The following is an 18,005-nucleotide window of genomic DNA, read 5'->3' as shown; positions in this document are numbered from 1 at the left end:
ATTATTCCCAGGGGAATGGTTTCTTCACCCCGACATATGTTCGGGCTGTTTGTCAAAGATGGGGGACTCTGGACGTAGATCTTCTAGCGTCAAGTTCAACATAAAGTTAGTTAACTTTGTGTCCAGAACAAAGGACCCATTCACATGCAGAACAGATGCGTTGGTGATAACACGGGATCAGTTCTCACTGATCTATGTATTTCCCCCTATTTAATTGCTGCCTCAACTTCTTTGTAGGATCAAGCTAGAAAGAAAATCAGTAATTCTGGCAGCACCAGCATAGTATGCAGAAATCGTAAAGATGGCAGTGGGGGATCCATGGTCCCTTCCACTAAGGCCAGACCTGCTCTCACAGGGGCCGATATTCCATCCTACTGTACGACTGCTAAATTTAACGGCCTGGCTATTGAACCCCACATTCTGATGAAACGTGGGCTTTCTGGGTCAGTTATCTCTACTTTGATTAATGAAAAAAATAAAACCGCTTCCAGAGCTATATATTATAGAGTCTGGAGGGGCTTATGTTTCCTGGTGTGAATCCAAGGGTTGACACCCACGGAGATCTATCATAGGCAGAATTCTTGCCTCTACAAATAGGCGCAGATATGAAATTGGCCCAGAGTACTATTAAGGTCCAAGTCTCAGCCTTATCGATCTTATTTTAAAGACTGCTTGCTATGCATTCTTTAGTCTGGGGGGTTTTATGCAAGGGGTGATGGGAATTAAATCACCTTTAAGCCCTTGGGACTTGAATTTTGTTTTTGTCAGTGTTACAGAAACAGCTATTTGAACCAATGCAGCATATTCCCTTAGTCCTTCTGACAAGGAAGCTGGTATTTTTTGGTTGCTATATCCTCAGCAAGCAGGGGTTTCAGAATTGGCTGCTTTTTCTTGAAAAGATCCATATTTGATTATTCATGAGAACAGAGTGGTGTTATGCCCTCGTCTAGGCTTTTTTCCAAAAGAATTTTCAGGTTTTCACTTGAACCAAGATATTGTCCTGCCATGGTTTTTTTTTTTTTTTTTGTTCCAGGGAAGGAAAGTCACTACATTGTCCTGTATGTGGTGAGAGCAGTGAAAATCTAAAGGCAACTGCTCAGATTCGTAAAACTGATGTCTTATTTATTCTGCCAGAGGGTCCTAAGAAAGGACAGGCAGCGTTGAGATCCACTGTCACTAAGTGGATTCAGCAACTTATAATTCAAACTTATAAATTAAGGGGTAAGATTCCCCCCTTTCAAGTTAAGGCACAGTGCTTCTTGGACAGTGCGTCACCAGGCCTCCATGGCTCAGATCTGTAAGGCCGCAACTTGGTCTTCAGTGCATACATTCACAAAAATGTTATCAGGTGGCTGTAAGGAGGTATGAGGATATCGCCTTTGGGCACAGTGTACTGCAGGCAGCAGTATAAGTCTCAAGTCTGTGGGTACCCTGCGGGTTGTTTCTCCCTCCCCTCAAGTAGCATTGCTATGGGACGTGCCATTAAGTAATTACTTAAGGCTCTGTGTTTCATGATGTACAATAAAGAAAATAGGATTTTTATTACAGCTTACAAGCATTTAAGGTTATTGCTTTGCTACAAAAACGAATGTGCTCCTGGAAGGAGGAGGGGTTATATAGGGAGTGAACTTCCTTGATTGGGTATACCAGTGTCAACACCTGAAAGTGGCCCATAACCCATTAAGTAATTACTTAAGGCTCTGTGTCCCATGATGTACTCCAAGAAAATTATTTTACAAGTAAGCTGTAATAAAAATCCTATTATTAGATTTAATGTGTTTGGAAATTGTAGAGAAATGCTTAAATAATGCATTACAATTTAACTCTACCGATTTAGATTTTACATGACTAAAATGAGTTTTAGTCGACTAAAATGTCCTCGAGATTTAGTCGACTAAATATGACTAAAACTAAATCAATTGCAGAAGACTAAAATGGGACTAAAACTAAACTGCCATTTTAGTCCTAAGACTAAAACTAAAACTAATTTGAAATTTGCTGCCAAAATGAACACTGACAGCCAGTATTCAGTGCAATGAAAATCACACCCAACCATTTTCTCAGCTACGGGGGCCCAATGTATGATCCTGCACACAGGCCCACTGCTTTCAGAAAATGCCTCTGACCTGAGCTCATCATTACGCATCCATTCCGGATGCTTGTAAGTGACATCACATACAAGCACGTGGGCTGGATGCGAGAGGTGGATCAGCAGGATGAGTATGCCAGGACAAGTAGATGTGTCTCATCTCTGCTTCTTTTCACCACTCTGCATATCACACATATCGTAGATGAGAAGAGGGTACAGCGGTGCAGCAGATGAGCAGAAGGGTACAGCGGAAGGGAAAATGAGCAGGAGGAGTTAAGAGGTAGGACAGATGAGCAGGAGGGTACAGCAGCGTTGCAGATGTGCAGGGAGGTATAGTGGTGGAAGAGATGAGAAGGGGGTTCAGCGGTGGGACAGAAGAGCAAGGGGGTTCAGTGTTGGGGCAGAAAAGCAGTGGGGTAGATGTGAAAGGAGGTGTCTTGGTGGGGCAGATGAGCAGAGGATTACAGTGGTGGGGCAGAAAAGCAAGGGTGAGACAAATGTGCAGGAGGTGCATTGGTGGGGCAGATGTGAAAGCGGCAGATTAGCAGATGGGTTCAGTGTTAGGACAGATGAGAAGGTGATTCAGTAGTGAGACAGAAGAGCATGGGGATACAGCAGTGGAGCAGATGTGCAGGGAGGTACAGTGGTGGGGCAGATGAGAAAAGGGGTACATTGATAGGGCAGATGAGCAAGGGGGTTACAGTGGTGGGACGGAAAGGGCAAGGGAGTACAGTGATGGGGCAAATGAAGAGGGGGTTACAGTGGTGGGACAGATGAGCAGGGGGTTAGAGTGGTAGGAAAGATGAGCAGGGGTGTTCATTGTTGGGGCAGAGGAGAAAGGTCATACATTGGTGGAACAGATGAGCAGGGGTCTACAGTGGTGGGACAGAGGAGCAGAGGGTAGAGAGATGGGGGCAGATGTTCCTGTACAGCGCTGTCTCTTGCCACAGGCGGAGTGATACCAAATGCACTCTGCTGGGGACAGCACCTGCAGGCGATACTTGAATGGAAGACTGTTATTAAAGGTCGGTTTATTACTAAAATTGCAGTGTATATATGGGAATATCTGCGCAGTGATTACTGGGCTGCTTTCAAACTGATCCGCAGGTACAGTGCACCTTTAGGTTACCTGCACTGAGGCATAGACTTCTGTTATTACCTGGGGGTTTGGTTTGCTTTCAGAAAGTACACCACACCTGCAGGATATAATAGAAGTCTAGGGCAAAGTGTAGCTAACCCACAGGAAAGACATGGTTGCACTGCGCTGCATTAGTGTGAAAGGCCCCTTTCACACAATCAGTCCGATTCAATCGGACCCTCCATTCACCTCTATGAAATGGCAGATGTAAACAGATTTGTGTCCTTTTACACCCGCCTACCTCCAATCTGATTCGCTAAAAAAAAAAAAGACAGAAGGGGATCAATCCCCTTCCATCAGGGTGGATCGGAGGTCCCATAGAGTAGAGTGGGCTGTGTCCATGTCCGCTCTGCACGGACCTGTCATCCACCTGCTCTACTCATTGTGGTCCGCGACCGGTTACCAAGTCGCTTAAGTGGCCCTCGCTCTTCAAAAGTTTGGGCACCCATGAGGTAAAGTCATGGGACTGATGAGAAAGGGGCTTACAGTGGTGGGGCAGATGAGCAGAAAACTTCAGTGTTAGGACAGATGAGAAGATGGTTCAGTGGTGGAGCAGACGTGCATGGAGGTACAGTGGTGGGACATATGGGAAAGAGGGAACATTGGTGGGGCAGATGTACAGGGGGATACAGTGGTGGGACAGATGAGCAGAGGCATACAGAGGTAGGGCAGATGTGCAGGGTAGTACAGTGGTGTGGCAGATGTGCAGGGTAGTACAGTGGTGCGGCAGATGTGCAGGGGGGTACAGTGGCGGGGCAGATGTGCAGGGGGGTACGGTGGCGGGACATATGAGCAGGGGGGTACAGTGGCGGGACATATGAGCAGGGGGGTACAGTGGCAGGGCAGATGTGCAGGGGGGGTACAGTGGCGGGGCAGATGTGCAGGGGGGGTACAGTGGCGGGGCAGATGTGCAAGGGGGGTACAGTGGCGGGGCAGATGTGCAGGGGGGGTACAGTGGCGGGGCAGATGTGCAGGGGGGGTACAGTGGTGGGGCAGATGTGCAGGGGGGGCAGTGATCTGAGGTGTGAGAGTGCAGGGTGTTAATTTCTCACTACAAATGTAGTTTACATCATTTACATTATAAAAAATAATTTTTGTGATTGACTGTGAGAAGTTTAAATTTTGTTATCAAATCGGCATGCTCCATTTCTTTGAAAACATTTTTCGGCACACTGTGCTCAAAAGGTTGCCTACCCCTGTGTTAGAGGATGCAAGAAGTATTTTCAGTAACTTAAAGCAGTATTAAACCCAAAAGCAAACATTTATTATATTGCACCTTACCAATTCCTAGATGTGATGGCTGCATTAGTTTCCTTTTTTAGGCGTGCTGTTGTTTTTCACGAAATCAAGCTCTCAAGCAGAATATATAAGTATACATGGATGAGACAAACCGCTTAGCAGTGGCAGGGGTGACTAATATGATCAGCTTTTATTTATTCATGACAAGCCTCTGTTCTAAAAGAAAAATAAATAGTGTTACTGTGCTTATGTGTGTGTTTGGCTTCAATTTGTTAGTGTACCTAAATTTTCTAATACATTTAACTACCCTCTCCCACAGACTGACTTACTGGCTAGATCACCAGGTGAAAGGGAGGGGGGGGGGGGGGGAGACAAAGAAAATGTTTGGTAAGCTGCAATATAATAAATTTTTGGTTTAGGGTTTAATACTGTTTTAAATTACTGACCCAATACAAGCATATAGATTCTGACTTTCTTTACTGCAGGCCTGTTATGAGTATGCGACTGATGTATTGAAGGCAGACACAGCAGCGATAACAAACACTTTAATTATAATGCCAAGAATGGCAGCCTCTAGATTTCCTTCATGACATCTGTACTTCAACCATATACAGTACATCAAAATGGATTTACCCTTTTTCATCCTTGGAATCTTTTTGACAGCAATAAATATTGATAATTTTTCATTTTCCAGTTTTATCATATTTTGAACTGTGTGCACTTTTTGAACACTTCTGTGCACTTAAATAGTGAACAAATATCAATGCATAAACTAATGCAGAGCTACCCCAATATGGTTACCCAAATAAAGAAAATAACTATTAATGTGACAAAGTAAAAAATACTAATGTAATCCCCAAAAACATATACAGGCAGTCCCTGAGTCCCTGTAGATTTGTTCTTAAAGCGGAGTTCCACCCAAAAATAGAACTCCCCCCCCCCCAGTGTCAAATTTGGCACCTTTCAGGGGGGTGCAGATACCGGTCTAAGACAGGCATTTGCTCCCACTTCCGGTGATATATCGCTGCAGAATCCACGCCGATCTATTCCATGTCCGGCCCCTCCTCCATCCCCCCCCCCCCCGATGTCTTTTGGGAGACATACAGGTCCCAGAAGACAGCAGGGACCAGTTAGGACACGCAACGCGACTCACACATGCACAGTAGGGAACCAGGCTGTGAAGCCATAACTTCCTGATTTCCTTACTGAAGATGCGGGCACCCTGGACAGGTAAGTGTCCTTATTTTAAAGTCAGCAGCTGCAGTATTTGTAGTTTTTGACTTTTTAAAAAAAAAACATTTCGGGGGAACTCCGCTTTAAAGTGATTCTAAAGGTTTGTGTGTTTTTTTTTTTTTTTTTAAATAACAAACATGTTATACTTACCTGCTCTGTGCAAGGGTTTTTGCACAGAGCATCCCTGATCCTTCTCTTCTGGGGTGCCCTGGTGGCACTCCTGGCTCCTCCCCTTTATCTGGTGCCCCCACGGAGACCCGCTTTTCATGGGGTTTTTTTTTTTTTTTTCAGATTAGGTGACCCATCAGATTTTGTAACGGAAATGATGTTCCTTCTCTGCCATCTTGCTACACCCTGCATTCGTCCACAGTAAGGATACAGTGAGAAGGTGGCAAGTGGGCATCTTGTTACACCCACTGGAGTCTTGCATTTCACACTTATTTTTAACATTAAACTCCGCTTATATAGTAAAATTCTGTATTTTTAAATCTGTAAGACTGCTTTGATGTTGATTTTTCAAAGCAGCTGTGTTCTGTCATATTAACAAACCTGTGAGAGCAGCAGGCTCACCGCTGCTTTTAATATTGAACATCTAAACAGACAGATTTTTAAATACTGTATTTCACTATATAAGCTCAGTTTACTGTTAAAAATACGTGTAAAATGCAAGCCTCCCGGTGGGTGTAACAGTCTGTAAGTCCGCTTGATGTCTTCTCACTGTATCCTTATTTTGGACAAGTGCAGGGTGTAGCAAGATGGCGGTGACGGATTGTCATTTCTGTTACAAAATTTGACGGGTCACCTAATCTGACGAAATGCCCCCTTGTAAAGCAGCTGACTCGGCCACGCCCCCTGCTCTCGTGTCACTGGATTTGATTGACAGCAGAGGGAGCCAATGGCTCCTGCTGCTATCAATCTACCCAATGAGGACAGAGACAGTGGCTGGAGTCTCTGGGCTTGTGCAAAGAAAAAGGGAGCCTCTGGGGGCAGCTGCAGCACAGACGGTTTTTCGCCTTAATGCATGGAATGCATTAAGGTGAAAAACCTGGAGACTTTACAACCCCTTTAAGTTGAATGTGTCTGTAAGTTGGAACAGGTACATTTTTTAGGTTTAGCTCCAGCCCACGTTTTTTGGAATGGCAAAGGGAAAGGTTAACACCCCTGTAACATTTGTTTTGCTGTTTGTGCCCCTGTTCAGAAGATTTCACCTCATTTTCTGTCCCTATGATAATTGTACTTTGAAAATTTTGGGTTGTTGTGGAACAAGGACTGGTGATAAAGTTTCATTGGAAACCTCTTTTTCCCATAATAACTTACAGGAGTGAATTTCCCTTCCTAAGGGTAGATTTTTCTCTCATATACTGTTGTCTCCCTCCGTTTGTAAGTCGGATGTTTGTAACCCGGGGACTGCCTGTAATGATAAAAACCTCATATATATGGGAAAAGGTCCTCTATCAAAGAAAGTTCATAAAGCAACCTGCATACAGTCCTATAAAAAAGTCTGTGATGAATGGTAGATTCAATCTTCTATACCAGTGACACCCCTCTTCCATAAAGTGCCAGACACACTTCACCCAGGGTAATTTGAGTCTGCTCACATCGATAATTGACCTCAAGTCTTCCTAACAGATCAAAACAGCATCAGGTATGTGGTCTATCTTTATTGTATATGATCTACATCCACCATAGACCATAACATTTTGTACCAGAAGCTTATGATGAGCTGGAGAATTGCTATGTGATATGCAAGTTATTCACACAGTTTTATGTGAGTGTATTTTTATTCCTTTTTTTTTTTTAAAAGATAAATACATACAGTGAGCACCGTTGGTCTTCTCTGTCCTGTGTTGTTCATGCTTGCTCTGTATGTCAGAGGAGAATAAAGATAGGAAAGACCTAGATGATATACCCTCATATAAGCAAAGTTGTTTAGACCTCTTAAAGTGGTTGTAAACCTAGTTACACCACTTGTACCTACAGGTAAGCCTATAATGAGGCTTACCTGTAGGTACTGTAAATATTTCCTAAACCTGCACGGTTTAGGAGATATTTACCATATACGCTTGCGCCAATGTCAAACTGCTTGCTTGTGCCATTTCTTCAGGGCCGGTGCCGTGGCGTCATCGCGGTTCTGGCCAATCACTGAATCGGAGCCCAGAAATAACTGCGGGAGACATGTCGCCGGTCACAGGGGTGTGCGGGGACTGCTGCAACAGCCACGATCTAAGGTAGGTAGAGTTTTTGGTGTTCAACCACTTTAGAAAGCCTTGAAGTCAATTTTCAAGTTGAGGACTCATGTTACACCTGGGTGTTTGGCACTTTATGGAAGAGGGATGCCACTATTATAGAAGATTGAATCTATCTTTTACCACTGACTTTTATATTTGACTTGTCAGTATCTCATAACATTTTTAATATTGTGAGAAAGTTCAATATTGTCACACTCTAATCAGCTAATTAACTAAAAAAAAAACCTGTAAAGGTCTCCTGAGTCTTTAAATAGTCTCTCAGTCTGGTTCAGTAGGTTCACACAATCAGAGGAAAGACTGCTGACTTGACAGTTGTCCAGAATACAGTCAATGACACCCTTCACAAGAAGGGCAAGTCTCTAAAGGCCATTGCTAAAAAAGCTGGCTATCCAGAGTGATGTATCCAAGTATATTATTGTAACGTTGAGCAGAAGAAAAGGTTTATGGATTGATATTAACACCGAGTGCTATGGAATCACTTTTTGTGTAAGCTTGCAATTCATTTTTGTATATATAAGACTGCATGGATTATTTGTTGACCACAAATAGTAAACAAAGACAATTAAGATTCTTCTGTATTCTGCTTTTCCTTCTGACTGAATTAAAACTGTTTATAGGAAACCAGCTATGAAGAAATTGTTACACAAAGCATGAATTCAGAAGACATCAAGAATCGTGTAATATCTATCTTAAACAAGGTAAACTGTAGTTATTTTGTTTTATATTGGCTGTCCCTTAGGGTAGGCGTCACTCTTTCAGTGCTTAATCCAAGCTTCAGCTGTCTAGATTTGTAAACAAGCTTTTTACAATAGGAAACAAAAAAACATGAAAAGAAGATGAGAATACCTACCTGCTGGCTACCTGTGAAATAGAAACTGAAATAAAATATGTATATCAACAATTTGTCTAAAAGTACATGTTTTGTCCTACTGCAAAAAAAAACAAAAAAAACCCTACATTATAGAATAACTCAATGTGTTAATTTGTTTAATGAAAATCTTTTGGCTAGTATGTTAAGTATGTGTTGCTTTTGTGCGGACTACCCTCTACAGCACATTAAGAGAAGGTGGAAATCATCTACTTTTGAAAAATGTAATTGTTCTTATTAACAATTCTTACTTTGCTATAGTCAGCCTTTAGTCAGGCTTGCACTATAAGGCTGACAAAACACACAATAGGCCAGATCAAAAAATTCCAGCAGATTCCTTCACCCACTCTAAATAGCACAGAATAATGAATCTCCCAGTGCTGTTGTGATTCATTTTATGCAGTTGACCGTTTTTTGTCAGGCAGGAGGAAGCCAACACAGCCACCCACAAAGCAAAGTTTTGGCTGGTTCATCAGGAACCAGGCGAAGCTTTATCAGTGTATAGCCAGCTTTAGTATTGAAGGAAAAAAGTATAAAGATCATCATAAATATCTTGTACAATAGCAATTTCACTTTTATATATCTCCTCAGAACTGTTCTTTTTGCTTTTACTGAATTATTTATAACATGGATAACTTGTCCTGACCACTGTCTTGAGTGATCATTGTTTTGAACTGTTGCAATTTTAGTATTTCAAATAACCAGATGGACTTATATAAAGCAACTCTGTCGCCAGATTAAATTTTTTACATAAGTATACCCATACCGGCTGTAGAGCCTGGGCGATGAAGTCCCCTATAGGCTTACTATACTATGCATCCGTTGTTGGCTATCCCTCCTCTGCTCTGCAGCCAGCACTAGATGCCGGTCATGTGACTGGACTAGAGCAGATAGGTAGGTATAAACAAATTTCTTTTTACACGGTAGATAGATTAGACTTAGAGAGGGTGGAAGTAGATTTAAAGTGTAAGATGGCGGCGACCACAGATAACTATAGCACCACAATGTATTTGGACTTTACAGGCACAATATTGGGCAAACCAAACTCATTATAAAATTATACAGTTATATTGTTTTCTTTGAAGCAATAATATGAAACCACATAAAAAACATAAAAGGTGGTCATAAATGAATACCACCTACAAACGGAATCGTGTCTCTCCACACACATACATTCAAAGTTTTTCACTTTTGTATGAAAATCTAACGGGGTCTCCTTTCTGTATATTCTTTCAACACATTCCGCGGAAAAAAAACACTTATTCAGGACAAGATAGTGAAAAGATAATATAGTACATATAAAAAAAAAAACAAAGTTACTATCCATTTTGCATACTGTATATTTTATAAATTGGCATAACAGAGATGAATTTGGGGAAATGTGATGGCCAATGTAAAGTTTCTCAGGCGGACATAGGGATAATGAAAGACAGAATGCGCATCAACCTGTACATATACGGACCATGGACAGACAAGGGCCAGAAAATATCAGAAAGCCACAGACTTAGACCATACATTATTGTTTCTAAAAATCTATACTTACAAATGATAAATAAGGGAAGGAAGTATGTACAATGATACTGTTGTCATTACTAAAATCTTGTATATAGTCCCTTATCATCCCCTCCCAAGAGTTTACATACTATTGATGTTAAGCTAACTGGTCTGTAATTCCCAGTGGTGTATTTTGGGCCCTTTTTAAATACTGTTGCTACATTGGCTTTTCTCCAGTCAGCTGGTACCATTCCAGTCAGTAGACTTATATATCAGGACAATGCATGTATAAAATATCCAATATTTGTAAGCATAACCATACTCAAATTAATATTACACCTCTCAGAAAGCTTTTCAAGGCACTATTTGTGTTAAGCACCCCCATACATCTATGATTAGGAAAGGAAAAAAAATCAGTTTTCCTCTCTGAATATATTGTGGGGGCAGAGATCACTCACTACATTCTCTAGAACAGAGCATAACGTGCATAGTGCGGTATTTGGAAAGCTTACGCTGGGTCATAAATACAAAAAAAGTCAACCTTGAGTCCAGCTCAAAGTCTAAAGTATTTAGGTTTGATCCTAAATACGGTCCAAGCAAGAGTATTCTTGCCAACCGCAATATCTGTGCCCTAAAGAATCAGGTACATCAGTTAAGGGGCACTGGACAACCCTCAATAAGGCTCTTTAGGAGTCTTCTAGGGAGGATGGTATTCTCCTTCAAGGCGGTGCCCTATGCCCAGTTCCATTTCAGGCCTCTACAACAGGAGATCTCGACTTGGAACAGGAGAATACAAGCCCTGATTTATCCAATGTTCTTATCTCCTTGGGCAGGCTTAAGCCTAAACTGGTGGTTACAGGATCAGAACCTGTGAAAGAGAAGATCCTTCCTCCTGGTAACTTGGAGAGTACTGACTACAGATGCCAGTCTCTCGGGCTGGGGAGCGACCCTAGAAGGGCTCAGAGCTCAGGGGAAATGGTCAAGCACAGAATAGATCCTGCCCATAAACGTCCTGGAATTACAGGCAATACGACTCGCCCTACGTTCCTGGGCAGTGGAGCTTCAGGACTACCCTATCGGGGGTTCAGTCCAACAGTGCCACTGCAGTGGCCTTTTATAAACCACCAAGGCGTTACCAGGAGTCATTCAGCTGTGAAGGAGTTGAACCACATACTAGCCTGGGCAGAGGGATATGTGCTGATTCTATCAGCAGTCCATATATCCCGGGAGTAGAGAACTGGAAGGCAGATTATCTCAGCCACCAGCAGATCTACTCGGGGGAATGGTCCCTACACCCAGGGGTGTACCAGGAAAATTGCCAACGTTGGGGATGGCCAGCGGTGTGAAATGCGTTAGTAGTTTTAGCCTTGCTGTATGGATTTACATGAATAAAGAAATAGTTTTTCATTGGAGTGCGGTCACCCGGACTTTTTGTTATTTTCTTACTCCTGGCATCCAGGTTCAACAACAAGTTACAGCAGTTTGTCACAAATAAGAGGTCCTCTGGCAATCAGAGCAGATGCTCTGGTGGTTCCGTGGAGCCAGCGCTCCTTCGTTTATGCTTTCCCTCCGATCCCTCTCCTTCTGCATTTGTTGTGCAGGATTTGGAAAGGGAGTTCCAGTCATTTTGGTGGCACCAGAAGGCCCTGGTTCCCGGAAATTGTGAGACTGACAATAGACGGGCCATGGACGCTTCCACGGCGCCCCAATCTAATGTGTTGCGGTCCTATATTCCACCCCAATTTACAGTCTCTAAATTTGACGGCATGGCTATTGAAGCCAGGGTGTTAAAGAACCATTTTAGCACCCTGTGTCTACCCTAGTGAATGCTAGAAAAGCTGTCACTAGGAACATCTATCATAAGGTCTGGAAGACTTATATTGCTTGGTATGTAGCCAAAAAAATGGCATCCTCAGCTGTGGAAATCAAATTGGCTTTGAGTACTGGTTAAGTTTCGGCCCCATCAGTATTCTTCCAAAAGTTTAGCCTCCCATTCACTGGTTTGAACATTTATGCAGGGGGCAACTTGCTTCCCCCCCCCCCCCCCCCCCCATTAGGTCACCTTCACCATTATAGAGTTGGGTTATGACCTGTTCTGTTCCATCCTTTTTGCCAAAAGTGGTGTCGGCATTTAGTTTAAATCAGGACATTATTTTGCCTTCTTTTTTGGCAGAAGAGAGACGACTGCACTCCTTCATTGTCTGGGCAGTCAAGGTTTATTTGTCTAGATCTGCCGAGATCCAAGGATCAAACTTATTTTTTGTTTTACCAAAAGGACCCAAGAAAGGGCAGGGCGCTTCCATTGCCAATTGGGTCAGTCGATTGGTAATTCAGGCCTACGGTCTGAAACGTAAAGCTCCTCCCTTTAGGGTGAGAGCTCATTCTACCAGGGGTGTAGGGACCTCCTGGGCTTTTCACCATCAGGTATCTGTGGTTCAGATTTGTAAGGCTGCCACCTGGTCTTCAGTGCATACATTCACAACATTTTATCAAGTGGATGTTCGAACAGCCGAGCTTTCGGCTGCAGTGTACTGCGGGCTGCCGTATAAGGTCTGATGGCTATTGTTTGGCATGGTATCTCCCTCCCCTAAAGGCTATTGCTCTGGGACGTCCCAGCAGGTAATGAATATTCGCCTGTGTCCCATGATGTATGAAAATAGGATTTTTCATTCAGCATGGACATAAAGTCTATATGCTACAGTTGGGTACCTATCCAGAACATGATGACTTTGTAAATGTAGCGGCACTAGTGCAGGATATGTGGGCAAAAAATCCACATACTTTGTCCTCAGAGAATTCTGTGCACTGTTCCTCCTATTACAGGTCGGCATATGATTGCACACAACATGTGCCCATAGCCACCCCCTGTACCTGGAGGTAGTGGGACCCATTAAAGGTAAACCCATTTCTAGTCCCGAGGAGATGGAGGGGAGCATCCGAGAGTTTTTCACTCGGCAACCTGATGCATTATCAATATTTACTGAATGGGAGGAGTTCAAGACATTTCTGAGACAGCTACTTAGTAAGGAGGTTAGAAGGGTTAAGAGGCGGTCGGAGTCTCTCAGGGAGGCGCTTGAGGTACAGGTACATTCCCTGGAGGCACGATATATTCAGGACTCAACGGAGTTCGCGAAGGGGGCTTGGCAGTCGGCTCAATCTGCGTATGACCGCCTGTTTGCCTCCTCTGCGAAAAAAAGAGATTTTTTTCGAGGAGGGGGAGATTACAGGTCGTCTCTTGGCCAGGATAGCTAACTCTGAGTAGAGATCTCCAGTTATTGGAAGTATACGAAGGAAGGGAAATTGGTTCACTCCACTGATGGAGTGATACAGACGCTAGCTGCATATTATGAGGACTTATACCGCCCATCTTTGCAGTATGGTTCTGAGGAGCTGAATGCCTACTTAGATGAAATACCATTCCCACAACTTTCGGGGTCCCAGTGTGTGACATTGGACTCCCCACTCACCCTTGAGGAGTTACAGACTGCAGTGGCGGGGTTCCCCAATTGTAAGGCCCGGGGGGGGGGGGGGGGATGGGATCCCTATTGAAATCTACAAGCACTTTTCGGAGGTATTGCTCCCTAAACTGCTGAACGTGTTTAATGCTGCCAAGGAGGTGGAGACTCTGCCCCCCTCTGTCTGAGGAAAATATTGTTTTCATTTTGAAACCTGATAAGGACCCGGTGGACCCGGCCTCTTACAGACCAATCTCCTTGCTATAATCTGATATTAAAATATTGGCCAAGGTGCTAGCGCTCCATTTTAAACAAAGTAATCACCTCAGTGATACACGCAGACCATGCAGGGTTTATGCCGAATAAATCCACGGCAGTGAATCTCCGGAGATTATTCCTTAATATACAATCAGTGGCTGATAATGTGGGCAGGAGAGTTCTCCTGTCCCTTGATGCTATGAAAGCATTTGATAGTGTGGAGTGGCCATATCTCTGGGAGATACTGAAGCGTTTTGGCTTTGGTGTTGGGTATATCTCATGGGTACGGCTGCATTATTACCACCCGAGCGCGGCCATTAGGGAAGCCGGTAGGCTGTCCTTGCCATTTTGGCTTGGTCGTGGGCACTCGGCAGGGGTGCCCATTGTCCCCCCTGCTGTTTGCCCTGGCAATAGAACCACTGGCCATTAGGATCAGGGAGCACAGAGGCATCACAGGTTTCTGCTATGGGGATAGACGGGAAAAGGTGATGCTTTATGCGGATGATACAATGATTTTACTGGGGGACGCGACAGTCTCTGAATAACACGTTAGACACAGTGACCCGTTTTGGGGAGTTCTCTTGGTCCAAATCAGCACTTATGCCAATAGATGAGCCACAACTACAACAGGGGGGGCGGGTGGGAGAGATCCCCATCGCCCTCACGTTTAAATATTTGGGAATAAAGGTGACGCCACGGATCAGAGACTATATTGCGTGAAACATTGCACCCCTGCTGACCAGGTTTCGCTCCAGGACTAAGACTTGGAATATGCTGTGTATGTCGGCTGCAAGCAAGGTGAATCTTATTAAAATGATTCTTATGCCCCAACTGTTATACATGTTGCACAACTCTCTAGTGGTGATCCCATTGAAGACCTTTAGGATAGTAAACTCAATATTCCGCGAGCTAATATGGAAAGGCCGACCCCCTAGGATTAAATTAGAGCATCTCCAATGCCCGAAGGGAGACGGTGGCCTTGCGCTGCCAAACCCCTGGCTATACTATTTAGCCTCTCAACTCCAACATTTGATAGGCACTATGGTCCCTGAGGGTGACCCCAATGGCAGAGTCCCCAGTGCTTCTGAGGTTATTATGCTGCACACAGTGGGTTTTTTGTTGAAGCACCCCCTGACCGTTAAAAGGAAATGGGAATTAGATGTGGGGCCCCTGGAGGACGAGCAGTGGGAGGAAGTGTTGCAATCGGTGGCCGTGTGCTCGCTGAATGTGACGCACAGACTTGCACAACTGTACACCATACTGAGAATTTACTATACTGCCCATAGGCTACACTCTATGGGTCTTACACCGACAACCAGAGACTTAATACACATGCTGTGGCGATGTCCCAAACTTCATCTTTATTGGAGAGGGGTGACTGGCACCCTGAGCACGGTGTTTCGGGTGTCAGTCCCCTGGGATCCTCGGTGTTGCATTTTGAACTTACTGGATGAGTTGGAGTGGGACTCCCATACTAGAGAGGCCCTGACCATGGCGCTCTTTGCTGCCCGCAAGTTGGTAATGCTCCACTGGAAATCGGACTCACCTCCATTGGTCCGGGAGTGGACCACCACTGTTGGTAATACGCTGATAATTGAAAAAATTGTATATCAGCATAGAGGTTGCCCTGATAAATTTGAAAAACTATGGGGGCCATGGCTGGACACTCTGGGTCTTGCCCCGGATGATTTAGTCATGGACCGACTGCTCGGACCAGGGGTGCGCTAAGCACTGCAATATAAATATATTTCTATTTGCATGGCTGTGGATTAATGTTTTGGTGTATGAAAAGATTACTAACATTATTGGATTATAGAGTGGAGGGGTGGGGGGGACTCGAATGTTCTCATGTCTATGTTCTCGGACTACTTTGCACTGTACTGCATTGTCTTGTACTGACTGTGATTATTTGGACTGTATGTGTGCTTTACTGAATAAAGTTTTTTTCTGGATAAAAAAAAAAAAACATTTCTAGTGAGGATGTGTTCAGATTTAAAATGGTTCTAAAGCCTAAAGGTTTTACCTGTATTCTTTGCATTAGGGTAAAATACCTTCTGTGCATAGGAAGCCCCCCTTACACCTATCTGAGCCCAATCTTGATTCAGTGCTGTGCACAAGGACAGCAACTCTCTCCCTCCTCACAGGGCAAATGAATAGGAGAGGAAGCCATCCTGCTGCTGTCAACCAAATCTTGTGATGATGGGGCAGGGCTGAGCCATGGTCGCTGTGTCTAGACAGTGCAGCTTGGAATAGAGCCTGCATGAATGCCCCCATAGGAAGGTCCTATGGTGGAATTCCACATTCTATGGTGGAATTCACAAAATTTGATGCAGCCAGGAGCACAGACGTGGAGGATCTTGGCTGCTCTGTGCAAAACCATTGCACAGAGCAGGTAAGCATGACATGTTTATAAATAAAAAAAATGAAGGTTTACAATCACTTTAAGCTTAATTAGTTTTTGATTTACCTTCCACTTTAAATTTTTGGTTAGGGCTGGGTTCAACAGATCCAGTCTTTTTGTATGTTGATCACTTTTACTTTTCCATCCCACTGTTAATACTCGGTTACCACATGGAAATTATGAAAGAATCCACATAGCGTTATTAAAGCCATGTTTATTTACTCTGCATCATTTTGCTTATGTGTACTGTTTATATTATGAGTTTTCTATGACTGTTTAGACTGTCCCTTTTGTGGAACCAAATAACAGAAGACAGGAACGACTAGAGGAAGAAAAAAGCATTTTGGAAAAAAAAATTTCTCACTGTGTACAGAAACCTGAAGAATTTCTTTCTTTAGAGGCAAGTATAGTCTTCATAATAAATGTTTATCTGGAGACAGATTTATATATTCATTTATCAGCTTTGGTGCAGTGATTTTGCTTTATAAAGCAACATACTTTCCAGATGAATCAATGAATGTAAAATGTTTGTAAAACTCAAACAACTACAGGGGGTCCCCTACTTCCAAACATCCGACTTACAAACGACTCCTACTTACAAACAGAGGGAGATAACAGGAATTAAGAGGAAATCTACCTCTAGGAAGGGAAATTCTCTCGTGTAAAAGTTAATATGGGAAAAAGGTGTCTCCACTGATGCTTTATCACCAATCCTTCTTTCCCTAACAGCCCAAATTTTTCAAAATCCAATTATCATTGGGACAGAAAGTGAGGTGAAATCTTCTGTACTGAGGCACAGACTGCTAAACAAATGTTACAGTGATAACCCTTCCCTATTTTATCTGAAAAGCTTAAAAATAGATTTTTTTGGCTGGAGTTACACTTAGAAATTGTACCTGTTCTGACTTAAACAGATTCAACTTAAGAACAAACCTACAGTCCCTATCTTGTTTGTAACCGGGAACCCCCTGTAAATGGTTGATTAAAAAATCAAATGTAAACCTAATTTAATGTATTGTACTGATTCATAAATGCATGCTATTGTTTGGGGTTTGCCATTGGAGCATGGGAGAATACAGTATATAGCCAGCATGATAAAGGTTAATTTTCTCATCATATAGATCCCTTGACTAGGCTAAAAAACATGTATGCATATGAGATTAGATAAAGTAATCTGACAAACAATTTTTGAATGACAGTGGAATGTGTTTGATCATCGTTGCAGATTTTTAACAAATGCTTGTTGTAAATAGTGTTAATTTTGTCTTCGAATTTCGATTTGGCTTTAGTGATATACTTTTGACTAAAATGCCATTGTAGTTCTAGTCATATTTTATTCATCTGAGGAGTCTTAGTTGTATTTTAGTCGACTAAAATCTCCAGTACATTTTAATCAACTAAAATCTCCAGTATCATAAACAAACAAAAATATTGTTTTTTGACAAACAGAAGTGACACTTTAAAATATAAAAAAAAAAAACTGTAAACCCTATTGGCTGTAATGCCATTTCACATATTACCTGAATAAAAAAATACTGTTCTTTAAAAAGAAGTAAGCCCTCATCACCGCTGGAGGCCACA

The 18,005-nt window shown here is 43.0% G+C and overlaps 1 protein-coding gene across 3 annotated transcripts in view; it reads left to right on the top strand.

The window, feature by feature from the left end:
• Positions 1 to 18,005, top strand: part of FIRRM (FIGNL1 interacting regulator of recombination and mitosis) — a 387,122-nt gene that overhangs the window by 322,461 nt on the left and 46,656 nt on the right. For all 3 annotated transcript variants that reach the window (XM_077452604.1, XM_077452605.1, XM_077452603.1), the window contains 2 exons: positions 8,566 to 8,646; positions 16,705 to 16,824. In XM_077452604.1, coding sequence (XP_077308730.1) covers positions 8,566 to 8,646; positions 16,705 to 16,824 — 201 coding nt within the window. The remainder of the gene's footprint in view (positions 1 to 8,565; positions 8,647 to 16,704; positions 16,825 to 18,005) is intronic.

This window comes from Lithobates pipiens, unplaced genomic scaffold (genome assembly GCF_037356315.1).
Source record: "Lithobates pipiens isolate NorthernLeopardFrog02 unplaced genomic scaffold, aLitPip1_a1.2 Scaffold_23, whole genome shotgun sequence".
Classification (NCBI taxonomy): domain Eukaryota; kingdom Metazoa; phylum Chordata; class Amphibia; order Anura; family Ranidae; genus Lithobates; species Lithobates pipiens.
This window is presented reverse-complemented; position numbering and strand designations above follow the sequence as displayed.